The 19,522-nt window shown below is 39.1% G+C and overlaps 1 protein-coding gene across 8 annotated transcripts in view; it reads right to left on the reverse strand.

Annotated features, from left to right (window-relative positions):
* The window catches only part of LOC306886372 (protein quaking-A), a 122,299-nt gene extending 103,060 nt beyond the window's left edge, over nucleotides 1-19,239 (reverse strand). For 7 of the 8 annotated variants that reach the window (XM_079443420.1, XM_079443416.1, XM_079443418.1 and 4 more), the window contains exon 1: nucleotides 18,866-19,238. In XM_079443420.1, the coding sequence (XP_079299546.1) occupies nucleotides 18,866-19,010 (145 nt within the window). In that variant the 5' untranslated portion in view covers nucleotides 19,011-19,238. Of the gene's footprint in view, nucleotides 1-18,865 lie in introns of all 8 variants that reach the window. The other variant, XM_079443413.1, reaches the window with a different exon arrangement.
* Nucleotides 19,240-19,522: the final 283 nt, after the last annotated feature.

The following is a 19,522-nucleotide window of genomic DNA, read 5'->3' on the forward strand; positions in this document are numbered from 1 at the left end:
TCACTCGCGCTTAACGCTTCATTCGCATCTGGTGTGAACGCACCATTAAATAACACACGTATATATCAGGTATGATTTACTTGTTTCACTTGTTGAACAGAATCTGCTGCAGGAATGACTGAAAGTCTGTTCACATCTCTGTGGTTAGATCAGTGTTCACAATGCGTCTTTGACCTTCATTATGTATGTTTTGATTATACCGTGTTGTAAATAAAATACAAATAATTAAAAAACAATTTTTTAAATCTCCTCACATTCTCTCTTACCTGCCTCAAAGTCAGTCACACTGATGGGCCATTATGGGAACGCCATTTTCAGTGACGTCACTCGATTCATTTACAGTCTGGTAATTTATAGTGGAGGAGACATTAGTCACACACTAATTATTAAAAGGTGAGTATAATATAGCGCAAACTTAAGTGTAATCATAGTAGTGGTGTACGTTATGTGTAACGATTCGATTCAACCTCCAACATTACACAGTAGTTGTGAAACTGATCGCAGTTGATCCGTGGTCCATACGGACCAGACCTCAAGGTTCGGTTCGCATGTGATTAACAGACTAATTGCAAAAATGAACCATCATAGAGTGAACGTTTATCATTTGTATGCGTTTTATCTTGCCAATTTACACATTTGAGTGATTTTAAGCCATTCCAGCGCAAGACGAGGCGAATAGAACTTATTTCAGTGTCCGTGTGCTGATTTCTGTGGCCACAGCTGCCGGACACGGCACCCGCGCACAGATTTTTAAGCGCGCGCGAACACAGAGTTCATTCTTCATTCGCATTTCCTTGTGTTTGAACAGACGCATACATACAGAATTATGTGAAAATGGACATCTCAACAATCATTCTCGACAACGCAGTCACTAATCTTCAGTGAACGAAAACAAGTTCGAAAGAAATAGCATGTGTATCATTATATTGGATCCGTGCATTCGGTCTTAAAGGGACAGCTGCCTATAAACACATGCTGTTATATATGACAGAAGAAAAGGGGCATGGTCCACAGGAAAATCATTGTGTCATTGTGACAACCCCCCTGAAACGTCTTCTAACTGGATCGTTGTTGCACTGTTTCTGCAGCTTTCTACATCAGTGTTGATGAGAATAACAGCTCCGATTTATTTAGCTTTAAACTAGTTTAAATTAAAGAGACATGATTTGTACTGGAGAATTTGAGTGCTTCTTACTGTATTTCACAGCATTGTTTAGTGCGTGATTATGTAATCGTGGCATCCATAATCGTAATCACGATTAGAAATTCGATTAATTGTGCAGCCCTAATATATAATTTGTTTAAATGTAATTTATTCCTGTTATTTTTTTAGCTGCCATTACTTCAGTTTTTAGTGTCATGGGATCCTTCAGAAATCATTCTAATAATGCTGATTTGGTGCTCAAGAAACATTTCTGCTTAATTTTGAAAACACTTGTTCTGCTTAAAATTGTGGAAACAGATACATGGTTTTCAGTTTTTTAAACTGAAAACTCAGTTTTTTAACAATGTAAAAGTCTTTACTGTCACTGTTGATACATTTTTTTATAAAAAAAAAAAAATAAAAATCCAAAGAAACTCTGAACTTTTGAATGGTAGTATATGGAGGCAAACAGGGTGATCATCATAAAAATGCAAAGGAGGAGGAACTGTATGTGTTAAGAACGAAAGATAACTTTTGCTGATCTAATATTGCACCATATTAGAAAGCAAGACGGACAGTGCACTTTAAAACCAAAACAATCCTCCACAAAACCGGTGAGCAGGTAAACCAGGTTAAACATCCCGAGACCCTGAATCCGAGGCAGTCTGAACAGACTATTCTCTTTCTCTCTCCAGTCCTTTCACTGCCAACCCATACATCAAAAGAACCATCATGTCCTTATGCTTGCTAATATAAACAACATTACATACACACACACACACACACACACATATACGTATATATACACACATATACGTATATACACACACATATATACACACACACATATACATATACATATATACACACACACACACACGTATATATAGACATATATATACACATACATATATATACACATACATACACATATACATACACATATACATACATATAAAAATGTTATCCATGACATCAGCAGTCAAGGAATAGAGAAGTCTGGCTCTCATATTAGAATAAAATGTAAACAGGAAAAGGCTGATGCAAAGACAGAACTCTTACTGTGAAACCTGCTGCTTTTAGCACTTCAGTAAACATCGGCATCCATCTGCTTGAGCACTAGTTACTTAGGAGCTATTAAACAGACATTTATAGTAATGAATAGCGGTGGGAGAAAAAAACGATTTTCCGATGCATCGCGATTCTCTCTTCAATTGATTTTGAATATTTCAGAATCAATTCTGAGCTTGATTTTTTTTCCCGCATATGGCACAGCGGGCTTCATTGCACAGAATTTGCGCTGTAAGACACGTGCACATTGCTTGACAGTGTGTACGCTTCCACCCGCCGTGTTTTACTTTAGATATGCTTTCATTTATACCATTTGGAATGCAGTACTATTTTAGATGAATCATGAAAACCGCGCACTGACAGACTTTCACGTGCGCTTTGTGTTTGTTTGTCCTGAAACTCGATTGTGGCTGCGGTTAAATGCACTTGCATTTCTGAATACTTTTATATGAAATTGATGTAAACAGTCAGTTATGTTTTCAGAGCAAGACAAAACATCTGCGAAATAGATCTGTGCATTAGTGTGAATGCAGCCTGTTAAAGCCGCCACTGTCTATGATCTCATCAGTAATAATCAAACAGCAATAATGCTGAGAAAAAAACAAAACAAAAAAAAAACATAAGTATTGTCTGTAAACTTTCAGATACTTAAATAACACTTATTTTAAACAAGTAATTATTTTAAAAAGTATCCAGCTTATATAATAAAAAATAAGTACATTTTGCACAAAATAAATTTGATATAAAATTATACATGTAGCCACAGTAATACTGAATTGAATTGTGAAACCAAGATTCACACCCCTACTTTTAAGATGGCAGTACTGACACACAGAGATTCCATCTATAAACAAAAAGCATAGAAACTCCGATTTTGGCTAAGATGTAAAGTTGTAAAGATGTATTTGCACAGCAGAAGAATTGGGGGGGAAAAAAAAAAAAAAAAATGTAGATCAAGAATAATATAGGATCATGACCCCCAGAATCGGAATCAGATCGGATCGTGAAGTGCCTGAAGATTCCCACCCCTAGATGCAGGAGTGAAAAGATGCAAGTCACAACTTGTTATCAGTTAAAGGGGTAACTCACCCATAAATGAAAATTCTGTTATTATGGGGGGGGGGGTGTTTTGGACCTGACTGACAAAAAAAAAACTACAAAAAAATACTCGTGTTCATCTGTCATTTGGATTCCTGCATTATAATGGCTGTGATATTTAAATACACCAGTATTACAGTCAAGCACTGCTTTTCAAATATCTGAACAAAAGTGTATAAACCTCTGCACAGTGAAAAAACCTTGGTTTCAAAAGGTCTGAATTTACCATTTCTCTTAAAAAACCCTTAATTGATAAGGGAGGGAGGATGAAGCGGAGCGAACAATGAGTTTAAAGAAACGGTGATTCCGCTGGTACTTTAGTAGATGTTACACAAAAGGATGGAGAGTGCTCAAAGCTCTTTAAGATTAAAATAAAAGAGAGGTGCTTGAGATGAAAGTCTGCTGATGTACAAGTTTTTCCACTTTGAAGCAATGCACTTCAGCTATCATAAAGCACAGCTAGCCTCTGCAGCCACAAGATTCCTGCCTAATGCATTCTCCACTTTATTCAAGCTGCAAACGACTTTATCTCAACAGACAATTCAATTCTGCACTTAACTTCCAAACTGAGAAAAGAGGGGATTCTTTTGGGGGAAAAGAAAACAGTATGCTCGAGATAGGACCTTTGGAAAGTGTGTACATTTCCTTTTTGAAAGTGTAAAATCCTTTGCCTCCAAAACCAGAATTCAGTACATTTCACTGCTGACAGCCAGCAAGTAACAATCCTTTCAGAAATGTTTGCTTCATGCATGAATTCTGTGAACTCAGCACTGCATTTCATGTTTTGCCAGGGAGAATATTTTCCTGCAGCATTAATATGGCTCTTCCAGAGAAATATGCTGCCGAGTTTAAAGAGGTGCAACAGCTTGTCAAAAATCAGGTGATGGGAGCTTGTTTATGCAGGTACAGCATGCAAATGATCCTCAATTTCCTTGAAGCAGTCCAAATTTTCCATGTCATAAATAAAGAATTAAACCGTGAACACTTGATACTGCAAAAACAATTACGGAAATATGCTATACAAAACAATTCAGACTGTGAATAAGAAAAAAGTTCTGCATGTATATGTCTCCATCCCCACCAGGAAGTAACTTGAAAAACTGTACAAGAGTAATATCCATTCTAATTTTAACAGGGATGAGAAAAGTAGTAAATGTAAGAAACTCTGAAGTATTGTCAGTGGGCATTGACTGGTCTCGAAGTTCTAATAATTAACTGATTTGTTTTGTTTATTGCAGTTTCTATACTTTGACGAGAGGCCCAAAGTAAAAACTGCTCAGAGAACCAGATTTTCACAGAGACCGTCTTCTGTAAATATTAGAGCTGTATTTCATAAATAAACATTCATTATTTTGCGCAGCACCTCAGCTCCCTGTCAGGAGAAAAAAAAGAAAAGAAAAAAAGGCCTCTGCTTCTGAGACAGAGGAAGGGAGAGGTGAAAAAGTCAAACACAGAAGAAGAAAAATCTCTGTCTCTCTCATTCAGAGCGTACATGGCTGGTGCCGCCACGCACCAACTCAAATGTAATCAGTTACCAGAGACCGAACTACAACACTCCCACTGAATCCTACAACCTACAGAAAAGAATTTACTGAAAGGAATTTAACAGCTCTGGTTCACATTTCCACTGAGTTTAAACAGGATTATTGAAATACATCTTAAAAGGTTCACCCAACACTGATACATAGCCTCATTTTGTACTTTGTATTTTTTTGTTTTCTGTTTGACTGATGTTTTGAAGAATGTTTTGGTTGCTTTTTTCTTCCAATCGAATGAAAAAAAAAAAAAGAAGCCATTTTTCAGTATCTACTTATGTTATACAGAAAATTAGTCAGAGGTTTGGAACATCTTGAAAGTGAGTAAATTACAACAGCATTTTCGTTTCTTTATTTGAGCTATTCCATTATGCATTTATATTAGATATTAAAGTGAACAATTAATGCCATTTAACATCATAGACAGTCAGCTAGTGTTTCAGCTAGTGAACAAGATCCAGGTTTGAATTCCAACACTCAAGTGCCCCTTTCACCCAGTGCTCGATTTGCGGGGTTATGTCTGCAAAGTGTCACACTGTAATTGCTCGGCTCAATTCAGTGGAAGTGCTGGCCGATGCTGAAAGATTCCCTGGATGAGCACCAGCATCAGTTCAGTGGAAAAGAGGTAGTGAAGGCAGAGGTGGGGGCTCTCAAATGAGCACACAATCACTGAACACTCTAGAATGCATGAGAGGCTGGTTAGTCAAGTTTACACACACACACACACACACACACACACACACACCTTCACTAACTAAGATTTGAAAGCACGGAACACAACTCACAAACAAGTCCCAGATACGCATTTTGATGGGAAAACGGAGCGTTTCGTTTTAAGCCAGAGACTGAATAGAAACAGATGGATCCGAGTGTGTCTGCAGTTCTCACTGGTCATGAGGAAACACATCAGCTGCATTAGAAACTTCAACATGTCATCAGATGGGCAGGAGGTAGAGGGGAAAAGGCATTTTAGAGATGAGAAGATAATTTCAGAGAGAACCAACATGTCTGATAACCAACAGGTCACATAGATTTGTACATGCCCCTGCCAACAACAACAACAGGTGTTTCTGAGTTATATTATATCAGAAAGACAGAGGATTAAAAGATTAGAAAGCTGGACATTAGTAGTGGAATGAACCTGATCCCTGACCTAACACACACTCCGATCTCTCCCATCTCTCTGCGCATTCCCAGATTGTCCTGCTACAGTCTGGGTTTCCGCAGAGCCATTACGAGGAGCTAAATTTAGCAGGGAGGCTTGTCACACTTGATGATATGGTGCAGGGTTATAGAGTAGAGCTGTTGGGGAGGGGGTGGGTTTGGGTTATCATTCAGGACGAGAGCACAACAGTTACTGCGGTGGTTTAATGGCTGCTCAGCAGGGCGCAGGGTCTCACCATAGCCTGTAGATTACGCATACACCCAACCCATACACTGCACAGGGAATCCAACAGCTTCAAAGTCTATGGTCACAAGAAGAGGCTGGTCACAGCTGGTCTGTTCAGAAGCAGGTGAGTTTGGGACACTGGAGAACAAAAGAACTGACAGCCTGTCCGATCCAGCCAAATACACATGAATGCACAAGTGTTTTTTCTGTATCACTATTCAGCCACAGTGCTGCTGTTGAATCACTGATGCAAAATAAATATATTTGAGTTGTGAGTTTGTAGTTTAAACTAAATGTGACTGAAGAGACACCATGATACAATACCAAATAAATAAATAAACAGACAACACTGTCTGTCTATTGCATTATTTTTACTGGATGGATTTTGCTTTTACTAAAATAATTACTTAGATTTTTTTTTTTCCATTTTAAAATCCCAAATTTTGTGGCTTTTTGTTAGGGTCAAAATAAAAGTCTTGCGTTCAACACCAATCGGTTAAAAAGGAAAAATGTATTAATTAATCAATGCAAAATCTCTCTTTTTTTTTTCTTGTAGTTTAGATAAAATATGGGGTTATTATCTCTACTACAACCTGAAACAGTTACACAGTTAGATCATAAAGATCTTAAAAATCGGCAAAAACTACAGCTAACCTACTAAATCACAACTAAACTCCCCAAGAACTGCAAGTAAACCCGGACGAGCAGGCAGACCAAGATGTTTCAAGGACTTTGTTATCTCTCTCTCTCACACACACACACAGAGGCAGAACAGATGTTTCTGGAATTAAACAGGATGTAGTAGAGATAAGAAAAACTGATTATACTATTTACAAATTTACAGATAATTCACTTAATTTGCCATATGACTTGTTGACTGTACTCCATCTGTGCAAGCACACACACATACTCTTACAAAGGAGCTTCAGCAGGATGCGGATTGGAGGAATAACAGGAAGCAAACGGAGGATGCTGAACTGGTGCAGAAAGGAAAGCCATTCATGTTTTAACAGGCCATCAACTGAGTGCTCAAGACTTCCTGAGAGCATGTGACTGTTCAGAAAAGAAGATCCTGTGAGATCAGTATGACATGAACTGCATCAATAAAAAGTTACATGGAAAAAATATACACTTATATCATGGCTTTTATTAAAGACTAGTATGAAGATTAAGTTAATTATCTATTAATTGATTCCTCAGGAATGCCTTCATTGCTCCCCCGTCACACATATGCACACACACAGAAAAGGCAGTAAACTTGCTAAACAATGACAGGAAGAACTGCATGCTCAAGCAGGAAGGAAGGAACCAGTCAGTAAATGTGCTAAGAGTAGATAACCAAACACCTCCTTCCTCCTGGACAGGACACCTCCCTTATCCTCCTGAAACATGTTAACAAACTTGCTTAGTATGACAAACCAAAAACAAACAAGAACAAAATGAGCCTCTTTGTTCCCTTTTCCATTTAAACCTGAACTCATTCAAAGTTTTCTTTAAATAACTCACTGTGGTGTTGAAAATACCAATATTAGTACTAATCACCAGTGGTGTGAAGAAGAGCAGAACTGATCTGATTCTGTGGTTTGGGCCCTGATGCGGTGGTGGTCAAAAGCTAGCCATGGCAAAAACCGCCAGCTTGTGCATCTGCATTGAACTCTTCCTTTTCATCATCCCTTCTTTTTTCCTGTCCTCTAACAGTGCGAGATGGAGTGGCAGGGCTGCATTCCTCTGCTTTTAATTAGCAGGAAATGAGGGCAGCCAATGACAAGGACCATTTACACCAGTGAACGAGAGAGAAGAGAGAGAGAGTGAGATCTCAAGGTGCTAGTTTCACTATGCAAGTGATCTCATAAGAGATGCCTGGGGACACAGGATGGCAGACAACACAAAGTGCCATCCTTCACAGGAGTAGTAATGACAGCAAAGCACTCTGGGTAACAGCACCACAACAACAGAAGCTCCCAGACAAGCCTGAGCATGACCGTGTGCGAGAGGAAGGAGACTGTCTGCTAGTCTTGGAGACAGGTTAAACAAATTTCTTTAAATTAAAGAGCGAGACAGGAGTATATTATAGAATGTTTTTCACTCCGGCCCTTTGATTGTTCAATCTAATATTTAGGTATCCCGTGCGTGCCTCCGATGTCACAAGACGAAACCTGTACCAGGAACGATAAGGTAGATATTTATCAAGGAACTTTCCAGCCATGCAGTACAGATCAGCAGATGTGCAAAACCAGTTCAATGGCATTCTAAAGTGAAACTCTGCTTCAAAATCCAAGGACCAATTAGAGAGCAGCGCTACCTGGAGGTTCTGTAATTAAAATGACGGTGCCTACGGCAACTAAGATAAAAACAAATATTTACAGAAATGCTGTGCATGTGTGTGAGAGAGAGTTGGAAAGAAATGTAAACTGATTGAAACTCCAGCAATAGATGGACACCATTAAGATGTTCTTCACACACATTCATACACACGGCGAAAAAACGCACAGGGAAAAAAACAGATTCGTAATGTTGTGACTCCGCATGTGTCACGATGAGTTCAGTCCAGCGCAAGCTTTCAGCTGATGGTCTTAAGGACAGGAACAGAAAGATACAGAGAGAATGGAAGGAAAGTGTAACATACTAAAAGCAGCATGCTCGTGAGAATCTTGACTAATGCAAACAGACAGACCCTGCTATAGACTTTAAATGTGAGCAACAGTCTTTAGTTAAAGAGAGGAGCTGCAGCCCTCTGGCACAGAAAGAAAGAGGGAAAGTGATAAAATAGGGAGACAGAAAGAGAAAGGAAATGGAAGCTAGAGACACCTGGTAGGGATTTGCCTGTGAAAGTGGAAATACACTGACTTTAGTTCAAAACATTCTCTGCAACTCTTTATGATCAAGTTAAGCCCGGCTCACACTGTGCGATTTAGGCCAACATTTGGTCATCTGAGACAAATTTTGAAAATCCCAAAAGATTCCTATAATACTAGGCTAAAACCTGTAGTCTTTGATCACAGGTTTGACATGTTGCCTTTTCTATATACAGTGGGGATCGAAAGTTTGGGAACCCCTTGCAGAATCTGTGAAAATGTGGATAATTTTACCAAAATAAGAGAGATCATACAAAATGCATGTTATTTTTTATTTAGTACTGTCCTGAGTAAGATATTTTCCATAAAAGATGTTTACATATAGTCCACAAGACAAACAAATTGCTGAAATTATTAAAATAACCACATTCAAAAGTTTGGGAACCCTTGGTTCTTAATACTGTGTGTGGTTACCTGGATGATCTACGACTGTTTTTTTGTTTTGTGATGGTTGTTCATGAGTCCCTTGTTTGTTCTGAACAGTTAAACTGAGCACTGTTCTTCAGAAAAATCCTCCAGGTCCTGCAGAATCTTCAGTTTTCCAGCATCTTTTGCATATTTTAACCCTTTCCAGTAGTAACTGTATGATTTTGAGATCCACCTTTTCACGCTGAGGATGATTGAGGGACTCAAACAACAATTAAAAAAGGTTCAAACATTCACTGATGTTCCTGAAGGAAACACGATGCATTAAGAGCCGGGGGTGAAAACTTTTTGAATTTGAAGATCAAGGTAAATTGTACTTCATTTGTCTTCCAGGAAACATGCAAGTATCTTCTGTCGCGTCAGAAGGGCAGTACTAAATGGAAAAATATGATATTTCAACAAAATAAGAAAAATTTGGACATCATCTTGTTCAAAAGTTTTCACCCCACAATTTACATAAAATTTTCCACCAAAGCCATCACAACGTCAGATATGTGTCTGAAAACCCCAACAATAACAACAGTTTAAAGAGAATCTTGCCGAGCTACCTGAATAACATCTATTTGTAAGCACAGTCACCTGAAGGTCTGTGGTTTGTTGCCACCATGTTACAATAAAAACACAGGTTATCTATATACACAGCATGGCACAGCGTGCATCTGCAGCTGCATACGTGTGTAGAATGCGTTTATGGCTTCCTTTAACAGAGAGAACGCTTACACATAGGCATATATATATATCTTATCTAAATTACTTCAGTCATAAAGCCAAATACATTTATGGTCACTATCAATTCTCTGTGTGGCTACTGTTGTGAGGATTGCTGAACGTTTAAAGAGTGAAAGAATGCAAAGCCTCACACAATCAGCTTTGTGCTGGTCACACCGGTGGTGCAAAACTCTCAAACAGGAAGCTGTAACCGAGGTCACATCCCGTATGCCAGAGCGGTGATGTCATGTTTGTGTGAGAGGGTAATGTTGAACACACAATGCTTCGTTGTCCAAGCGCAGACACCCTGTGAAACCACACAGACACTCACCCACCCCCTCCATGCAGGCTGACCTCATTCACAACACATACTATTTGTCTTTCTGTGTCTTTCCCTCTCTTTTCTGCCACCCGGTTCTGTTTGACCCTGCCATCGCTCTCTCTGTGCACACAATCAATCTGTTGACCCCACTAGCGCACTAAGCCTTCTCACAAAGCACAGTCGTGACATGGTCTTCCTCTCCCATGATGCGCTTTTGTTTTTGACACATTTAAGAGCTAATTGAGCACAAATGCAGCTGCATAACAAGGCGGTAGCAGACAAAGACAAATCTTTGTGTAGCGCAAAGGGATGGCGATGGCTTCTCTGTTGTGTTTGACAGCGGGATTGATGGAGGCCGATATAACATCCACAGAGAAACAAATCTCTCTTCCACTCTCCCTCTCTCTCACACACACAGTTGGCTGCAGTGGAATGTTAAAATTACAACAGGTGACTAAGCTTCAGTTAATAGTCTTTTAGTATAGCCTTTAGAACACACACAAAATTACAAAAGCTTACACACCCACACACAGTCATCTGCCCAGAGTGAAACAACTGTTCCTATCGGTTGTTAAGTGCTCTAGAAATAATCAATGGTTGTTCTAGAATATTGGTCTTGGTTTCACAATGTTGATGTGTTGTTTTGAACACGTAGAAACTGAAGAAGGTTTTTTGGAACGCTACTGTGTGTTCAGAGAAATTACAGTGTCCTAATGACAAGCAGTTTGTCCACAATAAACATGAATATGCTGTATAATAACAATCTCATCCGCAATGCAGTTTGTAAAACACAATCAATTTCAGTGTTTCCCACAGGATTTTGTGACACTTGTGGCGGCAGGTGACAACACTAATTAGCATATTTATGACGTCACTGCGTCAAGTTTGCATTCAGACAAGTTTTGGTACTTCTGTTCTACTCTATGAACTGTCACATACTGTAATACAACTGAATGCCCAATAAAGCCGTTCACATTTCCATATTTTCTGTTGTCAAACATAAAACAGGTATAAATTAGGGGTGGGCGATATGACCAAAATCTTACAAAACGATATGATTAATTTTATATCACGATAACGATATATCAAGATAGTAATTTGTTTTCTTTTAAAAGGTTATGATATTAAAATCTTTGATACCATAGAATATTCATAATCCTTGTCGCCAATGTCAATATCAAACTAATACAAGCCTAAATAGAGACAAAAACAAAAACTCTAGCTCACTGAAGATAAATAAACAGTCAATGATGAAATAAGGATAAGAAACTAATTGCAAGCAATAGGACAAAAAAACTACAATAAATAAGCGATACATACATTGTGTAAATTAATTAGTCTTCACCGTGTTAATTATATCTACGATAGATATAATTAACACGCGTATTATGTATAGATTCTAAAAATATATATAAATATATCATTATTATTATTTTTTTTACTTCTTAAAGTTACAAAAGTGATTTAGTCAAGAGCAGTGAGAGATTTTCTAGCAATGTGCTATGATTAATATGAATGGCAGACAGAACGAATATTGGACAGCTTCCCCTTTAAGACCGAAGTCCGGATCCAATATACTTTTACATATGCGTTTTCTCTTTCAGCCGTTTCCTCTCTCTTAAGACCTAAATCGCTGTGTTTATGAGGATACTTGCAAAGATGGGGATTCTGACGCATATAAGTGCGTTTATGTAATCGTTCAAAGCTAAAACACGGAATTGTTATTAAATGTGTGGGCCAGAATTGTTTTTCAAAGAAATGAATACTATATTTATGAAAAGTGAAAGTAAAGACATATTGTTACAAAAAAATCCATTCCAAATAATTGCTGTTCTTCTGAACTTCACATTAAAATACTGAAGAAATATGAATTATGATGTAAAAATAGATATTAAAATATAACTAATAAAGTAAATTTTTAAATGTTTTGTTTGCAGAAATGAGCATCCACAATTAAACATTTAACACTCAATTTAAAAATGCACTAATACTGGTCATTCATGATATGGCACAGATATATTGTGCATCCCTAATGTGTACATAATAGGGGTGTAACGGTACACAAATATGACAGTTCGGTACGTACCTCGGTTCACTTCGTCACAGTTCGGATGATTTCGGTACAGCAGTGGTTTACTGAACAAGTTGCTTTCTTTAAATACATTCAGTTATAGTTTAAATTTTCTTAGTGATAAAAGTCTACCTCAGCTTACACTTAACTATAGGGAGCCCTTTTACATTATAAGGTTACAATTAGGCCTAACAACTTAACCCAAACTTAAATTTAATTACTATTTATTTTTAAATAAATGATCAACACTCAACTTTTTAAAAAAAATTATAATTGTATTCAAACATAAATTTAAATTTCTAGGCTATTTGTTATATATATTCAATTACACATTGGCTGTCATAGCATGTTTCATAACAGATTAATTTAAACAACCTACATTAAATAATTAAGACTAACAGGTTTCATAAAATATGAGTATATGGTGTAATAATTCGCGAAATGCTCCTCTCTAGACTTCATTTCTTTAGTGAACTAACGAGCTGTGGACACTGATGACTTGCTGAGGTAAATTAAATGCTATGTGACAATTATTTCCATGCTGTTTTGTTGATGTCTTTCCGTGGTTGAAACACTGAGTAATTACATGAGGCATGAGATGTTCAGTCATGTTTATTAGCGTTAAAACTAGTAGTACAGAGGAAGGAATTATCGTGTTTACTCGCGCTCTGCACAAGTCTGCGGCGCTTCACGGCTCAAATGCAGGAAGAGGAGCTGATCGCAGCCGCTCGAGTCAATACTTGTGTTGGGTTTATACCAGCACGTTTCTGAACCATCCCAGAAGCGGCTCTCCAAGGCGTTTATACAGCGATCTGTCATGCCACATTAAATACTGTCAAAATGTCATTTATTATTAGAATTTCCTGAGAGAGAAAAAAAATAAAAATAAAAAAATAAATAAACTATTCATTCGGTACACATGCATACCGAACCAAAAGACCCGTACCAAAACGGTTCGGGATGAATACATGTCCCGTTACACCCCTAGTACATAACCATAAATAAATACAAATATTGACAGAGTGAATTGCAAGAACACTTCATGTGTGTGTGTGTGTGTGTGTGTGTGTGTGTGTGTGTGTGTGTGTGTGTGTATGTGAGAGAGAGGAATATTATATTAACAAATAAGAATTATAACAAAACAGGAACTACTGATGACATTTTGAATGGAATCGGTCTGACAACATTTGCTGTAAAGACAGACAAATAACCCACTTATATCACAATGACATCTGCTTTCTCCCATGAGGTCTGGTGCATGGTTCACTCTGATTGGCCCTCTATTAGGCAACACTCAAAACAGACAGGGGCGGGGGGGATGGGGGAATCAACACATTGGTTTGGAGACTCCAATTTCTGCAGTGAAATAAAGCCTGCCGTGTTGCCTATCTGCTGCTGAGAGCAAATTGGAGATGAATAGTTGAAATCACAGGGTGAGACAATCAAACAGAACCACCTTTGGCCGAGGCCACAGTCCACGTAGATCAATTCAAGGACCATTTTCTAGCCCGTAAGAAATAAGCGTGATCACAATTACGCCTAATTAAAGCATTTAAAGACACAGAACAAACATTAGATGGATTCAATTGCATAAATGTGTAGATGAGCGCTGAGGAATACTACTGTCTGATTTAGCCAAACAATTCCGCTGTTGTTCAATTAGAGAGTCCGAGAACTCAAGGAAAATGCAAAGGCAAACACAGTGTCTCCAAGCTGCTGGTTGTAAAACAGAGAAAAACAGTGCAGAAATGGCATGAAAGAAGAGTGTGTGAAGCGGTGTGGAGATATTTCAGGCAGTTGTGGAATGTGAAAGGGTGAGGCCCTTCCCCCGCTCCGGAATGAGTGAGAGAAAGAGAGAGGATACACACCAACCGCTCCTGGACAGATTCTTAACCACAGTAAAACTGCAGACACACATGCAATAAAGAATTACTTTTTACTTTTCAGTTCTTATGAAAAGGACTCCTCCCCTTCCAAAAACACTGAATCAGCCTGTTCCTGTGCGAGCTGGCCCATGAAAGCCCTGCTGTTCTCCTACAGGAAGCACATGAGCGTGAGTGTAGTTAGGAAGTTAGTGACCGTGTCTGAGTCATTGCATCAGCTTCAACCCATCACGCTCTCAGCTAAGTTAGCTGAAAGAAAACTTGTGATCTGGTTCAATGAGAGCCAAAACTGTTCCAACAAAATAAATTCTGTGTACGCGGATGGAAAATTTTTGAAAAGTGTGTGCTGTGTCTGTGCGGTGTCAGGCGGACAGCGGTGCTGGCAGGGCAGAGTCTGATAAGAAACCCCTGCGCTCTTGAGAGAAACCCCCCTGATAAAGGGGCACAGCCTGACGCACACAGACATGACTTTATCAGGGGCCACACAAGGGCCAAGTCAAGGGCCAGTCCACAAACACACACCACCACAGTGGGGGGTGGGGAGAGAAAATGTGCGAGGCTCCTCTGTTCCCTGTGCTAACCCTGTCAACCTCTTCCTGCTATCCAATTTATCACCGCCCAGCAGGACACAGAAAAAGAGAGAGAAACAAAGATAGAGAGAATAAAATTATCTGCACACTCACTCCACTGAACCCGGGCGCGAGCCGAGTACCTGAGCTAATGGATCTAGCTAGCTAATTAAAGTAGATGCAGTAAGGGGTCCCACGGGTCCCAGCCTGTAAGAACCACTTCCTGTTAGCACCTGGAATGACCTCAAATACGAATGCTGCATCTAAATGTACTGAATTTAATGAAGAAATCACTTCTTGATCATCAATGAAGTGGGGAATTGGTACTAGTACAGCTTATACACTGACCAATCAGAATCAAGATTTATATTTATTCTAGAGGACTGTATAATAATTTCAGCTACACTAATGAAAAAAAAATTAGGTTAGTAAGATATTTTTAGTTGTTGAAAAATGAATACTCATTTATTCAAGGATGCATTAAATTGACTAAAGTAACAGTAAAGACATCTATAATGTTACAAAAGATTTTTATTTTAAATGTTGTTCTTTTAAACTTTATATTCATTCATATCTGAATGATTTCTGAAGGATTGTGTGACAATAAAGACTGGAGTAATGGCTGCTGAAAATTCAGCACATTTTTCAGAGCCACAGAAAACACAAACCATTTCAAGACAGAATAATTTCCTAACAACCTGTATGACCGTGAGAAATCAAGATCTTTAACCTTGACTCATTCCTTCCATCGCTGTGTCCATTTCTGAACACCGCCTGCATTGAGCTCTGGCACTGGACTCAGCTGCCACTGACTTATCAAAGACAGCTCTAAAAACACCCGCAGGGTCACCTCTGAAGATCACAAGCACGTAGCAAACCTGTCTTTCTCTCGTCAGCCTGACACACACACACTCGAACGTTGCGGGGAGAGGGAGGGAGAGCAGTTGTCTTGTGCAGGGAACAGACAGGGCGACGAGGGAGACGCAAGGGTGTTGGTTTTCCTTTGCCATGACAACAGCTGCAAACACACACAATCCATTCGAGTTATGAGCATTTGTGCACAGCTGTCATGAGAACTCTTACAAGACGACAACTGAGAGAACTTCCCACATTTCACCTCCAAACCTCCACACACCGTCTCTTTCATCCAGCAGAAGCTGCGTTGAAACGCTTTCAAGTCTGTGCTTTATTTATGCATTGAACACGCCACAATAATAAGAGTCATGCTTAATGAAATACCTAAAATACTATCATCTGTCTAACCTTCTCAGCTCAATCTCTGCTAATGCCTTTTTCAACTGATCTGGATTCTCTCTCGCTCATCTTAGATCAGTGCAATACACAGAAAATATGGAGCACACGCCCTTTCTAAAACTTGTGACAGACCAACACATGAGCAAATTTGTCCATTTTGTGATTATTCACATCAATAACGTTGTACGATTAACAGAAAAAATTGTTCAGTTCCACAATCTATCACCAGCTTTGCAAATTAATATTGCGCATTTTCCATCCTCAAACATTGTTTGGATATTCATAAATAATATTCATTAAATATAGGCCTACATGTTTAAAATGGCATTATATCACCCTGCTGTCTAGACATCAGTATCAGGCATTTAAAAACCCATATCAACCTGATGTAAAGCAGAGGTCAGGAGAGATAACAGACGCTGTGTGTAGCTGTACAAATTTCCCTCCCTACTATTAAGTCTATGAGTATTTACCGTTACAAATACACGACTGGCCCACATCACCCTGAGCAGCTCATTTGCAATGCCAAATCAATATGCAAATTCAGCTGAGCACAGCAGAGATTTTACACCTTGTCCAATCCATGTGTGTGTTCAAAGAACTGTGTGCCAGAGGAGAAAAAAAAAGGAACGATGAAGTTGTCCTCTGCGGTTTCAGCTCATTTTTGAGTGGATTGAGGTGAACAGATTACAGAAAGAGGAGAGCAAAGTTCAGGTAAACAGAGCAGAATGAGTCCAGATACACAAACATGAGGCTGTATTCACTGGAGGAGGAACTAACACCTCACCGTTTGGTGTTAGAGCACACAGCTTCATGAGAATTCTCTCATGGAGACACTAAAGGACCAAGACGACGACGACTTAAAGAAACACATCTGTGCCATTTACGTACATAGAGAAGGGAAAAAGTCCTATTGTAGATGAAAGAACTCCAATAGTTTGGTAGCTCAGTGTCTACATACTAAAACTAAGATATTAAAGAAATCGTTCTTTCAAAAATTTAAATTCTAACATTTTCTTACTCTCATGACATTCCAAAACTATTCTAGACTTGCTTATGTGAAACACAAGAGCATAATTTGAAAAATGTGTTTTATTTTCATTATTCAAAACAAAATATTCTTGAACAAATGGCAGAATTTGTTTTTGCAACAATTATCCCTTTAAAACGCGTTTTCGCCTATAATAAAACAAAAACAAACAGACAAAAATTGAAAATTAATATTGAATATAATAATAAAGAAAAAAAACAAGTCCAGTCGTTAACTCGGCAGAAGTTCAGTTGTGCGTCTGGACAAAGTCAAAACCAAACCCAAAAGCCCCAATCTAAAGTGTGGTTTCTGGGGTTGTGTGTTGGAATGTGGAGTTGTGATCAGTCAAACCAAACTAGTTTATCCGGTGACGCACAGGGTGATTTAGCAACACGTTGAGAGAATACGAGCGCAAACAAAGCTGATATTGGATAACATTTCGGCAGATTTTGCGGTTGCTCGTCCCTCTTTGTTACAAGAAAAACAGCCGCGTGTTTGCATGTCAAAAGCACCAGCTTTCGTGCACTTCATGAAATTAATACAGATTGATAGTGTGCATGTGTGTGTGAGGGGTAATTCAAACCTCTCTGGATCGGAACAGAAGGAGATATAGCCTGACTATAAACTAAGTTACATGCATTTCAGACAAACAGCGCGTGTAAATAAACGCACATCATGTGTGAAGAAAAATCAGTGACGGTGCAGATACACAAGCTGTATTGAGAGAAACCTGCTGCATATCACAGCCACAGACACTCTTTCTCCTTCACAGGTTGCATGGTATAAATTAAGCTGTGTACGTTAAAGATATGTGAAATAATGTTGTACTATTGACACAGACGTGTAAAGGCACTTGTGCGTGTCTCTCTCACTCTCCACAGGGCGCATTCATGCAAAACTCAACTGAATGCCTCAAGGGAAAATACCTTAATCTGCAAACAAACAGCTATCTTAATTGTTAAATCCTGTGTGTGGAGTACAGATCTGAATAGTTTGTATTCCCGAGTAAATAAACACATAATAAAGCAATTTCAATCGAAAAATAAACGCGACGTTTCTTGTGTGCAGCTCCTAACTTTGGCTAACTTCACTCACACCCAAAAAAACAAGTTAGGAACCGTTGAAACGCCTAGTAATGTCATTTACAACACAAAATAAACATTTAGGAAAAGAGTAAACTCTTAAAAGGTTTTATATCTGACGGTAAAGCAGTGAAAGTTAGTAAATATGACGACTGGTAAAAGTTGTTGATTTAGCAGACTGCTAACAGCGCTAGCGACCCTCAGACACGAACTGACTGGGGGAAAATACTTCTGAAATTTTGAAAAACTCAAAAAAAGGTCCAAAAGGGATTAAACGTTTAGAGCTAGACCCAAAAACGCAAGTCTAACGTTACTTTAAAACAGAAACCATAACCGTTGCTTAGCGTCTCTTTCGCTGAAGACAGATAGTTTTTGAAGTTGTGAAACACCACATACACACTCGCGGTTCGGGTTTACACACACGTACCTTCGTCCAAGAGTCTCTCCAGGTGTGTGAAGATCCCGCACAGGTTCGGTAAACTAGTCATGAGCTTCTTCTCGTTCAGTAACTGCATGAGATAGTCGGGACTCGGCCTCGGTCTCTCCTTCACCTCAATCTCCCCGACCATCATCTTTGCACGCAAACGCTCACAATCCTTCCCCCAGAAAAGAAATAAAGAAAACACAAAAGAAAAAATAACGGTGCAGATCAAATCCCTCGTTCCCCCTCCAGGCTGCGGCGACCCTCTCCAGATAGAAGGGCTGATTTTAAGGTGCAGGCTCTCTCTCTCTCTTTCTTTCTTTCTCTCCCTTCGCTAGAGTCGCGCGATGTGGACTCCTTGGGTTCTCTTCGTTGTACTGAGCTCGCGCTACCGCTCCGGACTGAGGAACCTCAGAGAGCGCCAGACCCGCCTCGCGCGCATTGGCTGCATGCGCAACGCGGACGCGCCAGTTGGCCAATCAGCGCATAGTTCTGGAGAGGCGGGGCTAGTGTTTTAACCACATGAATCAGCGCCTGAGATGATGGATAGAGATCAGAGCCAATAGAATGCAGGCTCGTGAACGCTAAGAAGCACTGGCGGGTATGATATATTGTGAAACGCTGTGACAACAAGTGTATGGCTTGTGTGTTTCGAAAGGCACA

Source organism: Barbus barbus (assembly GCF_936440315.1).
Source record: "Barbus barbus genome assembly, chromosome: 20".
In the NCBI taxonomy this organism is placed as follows: Eukaryota; Metazoa; Chordata; class Actinopteri; order Cypriniformes; family Cyprinidae; genus Barbus; species Barbus barbus.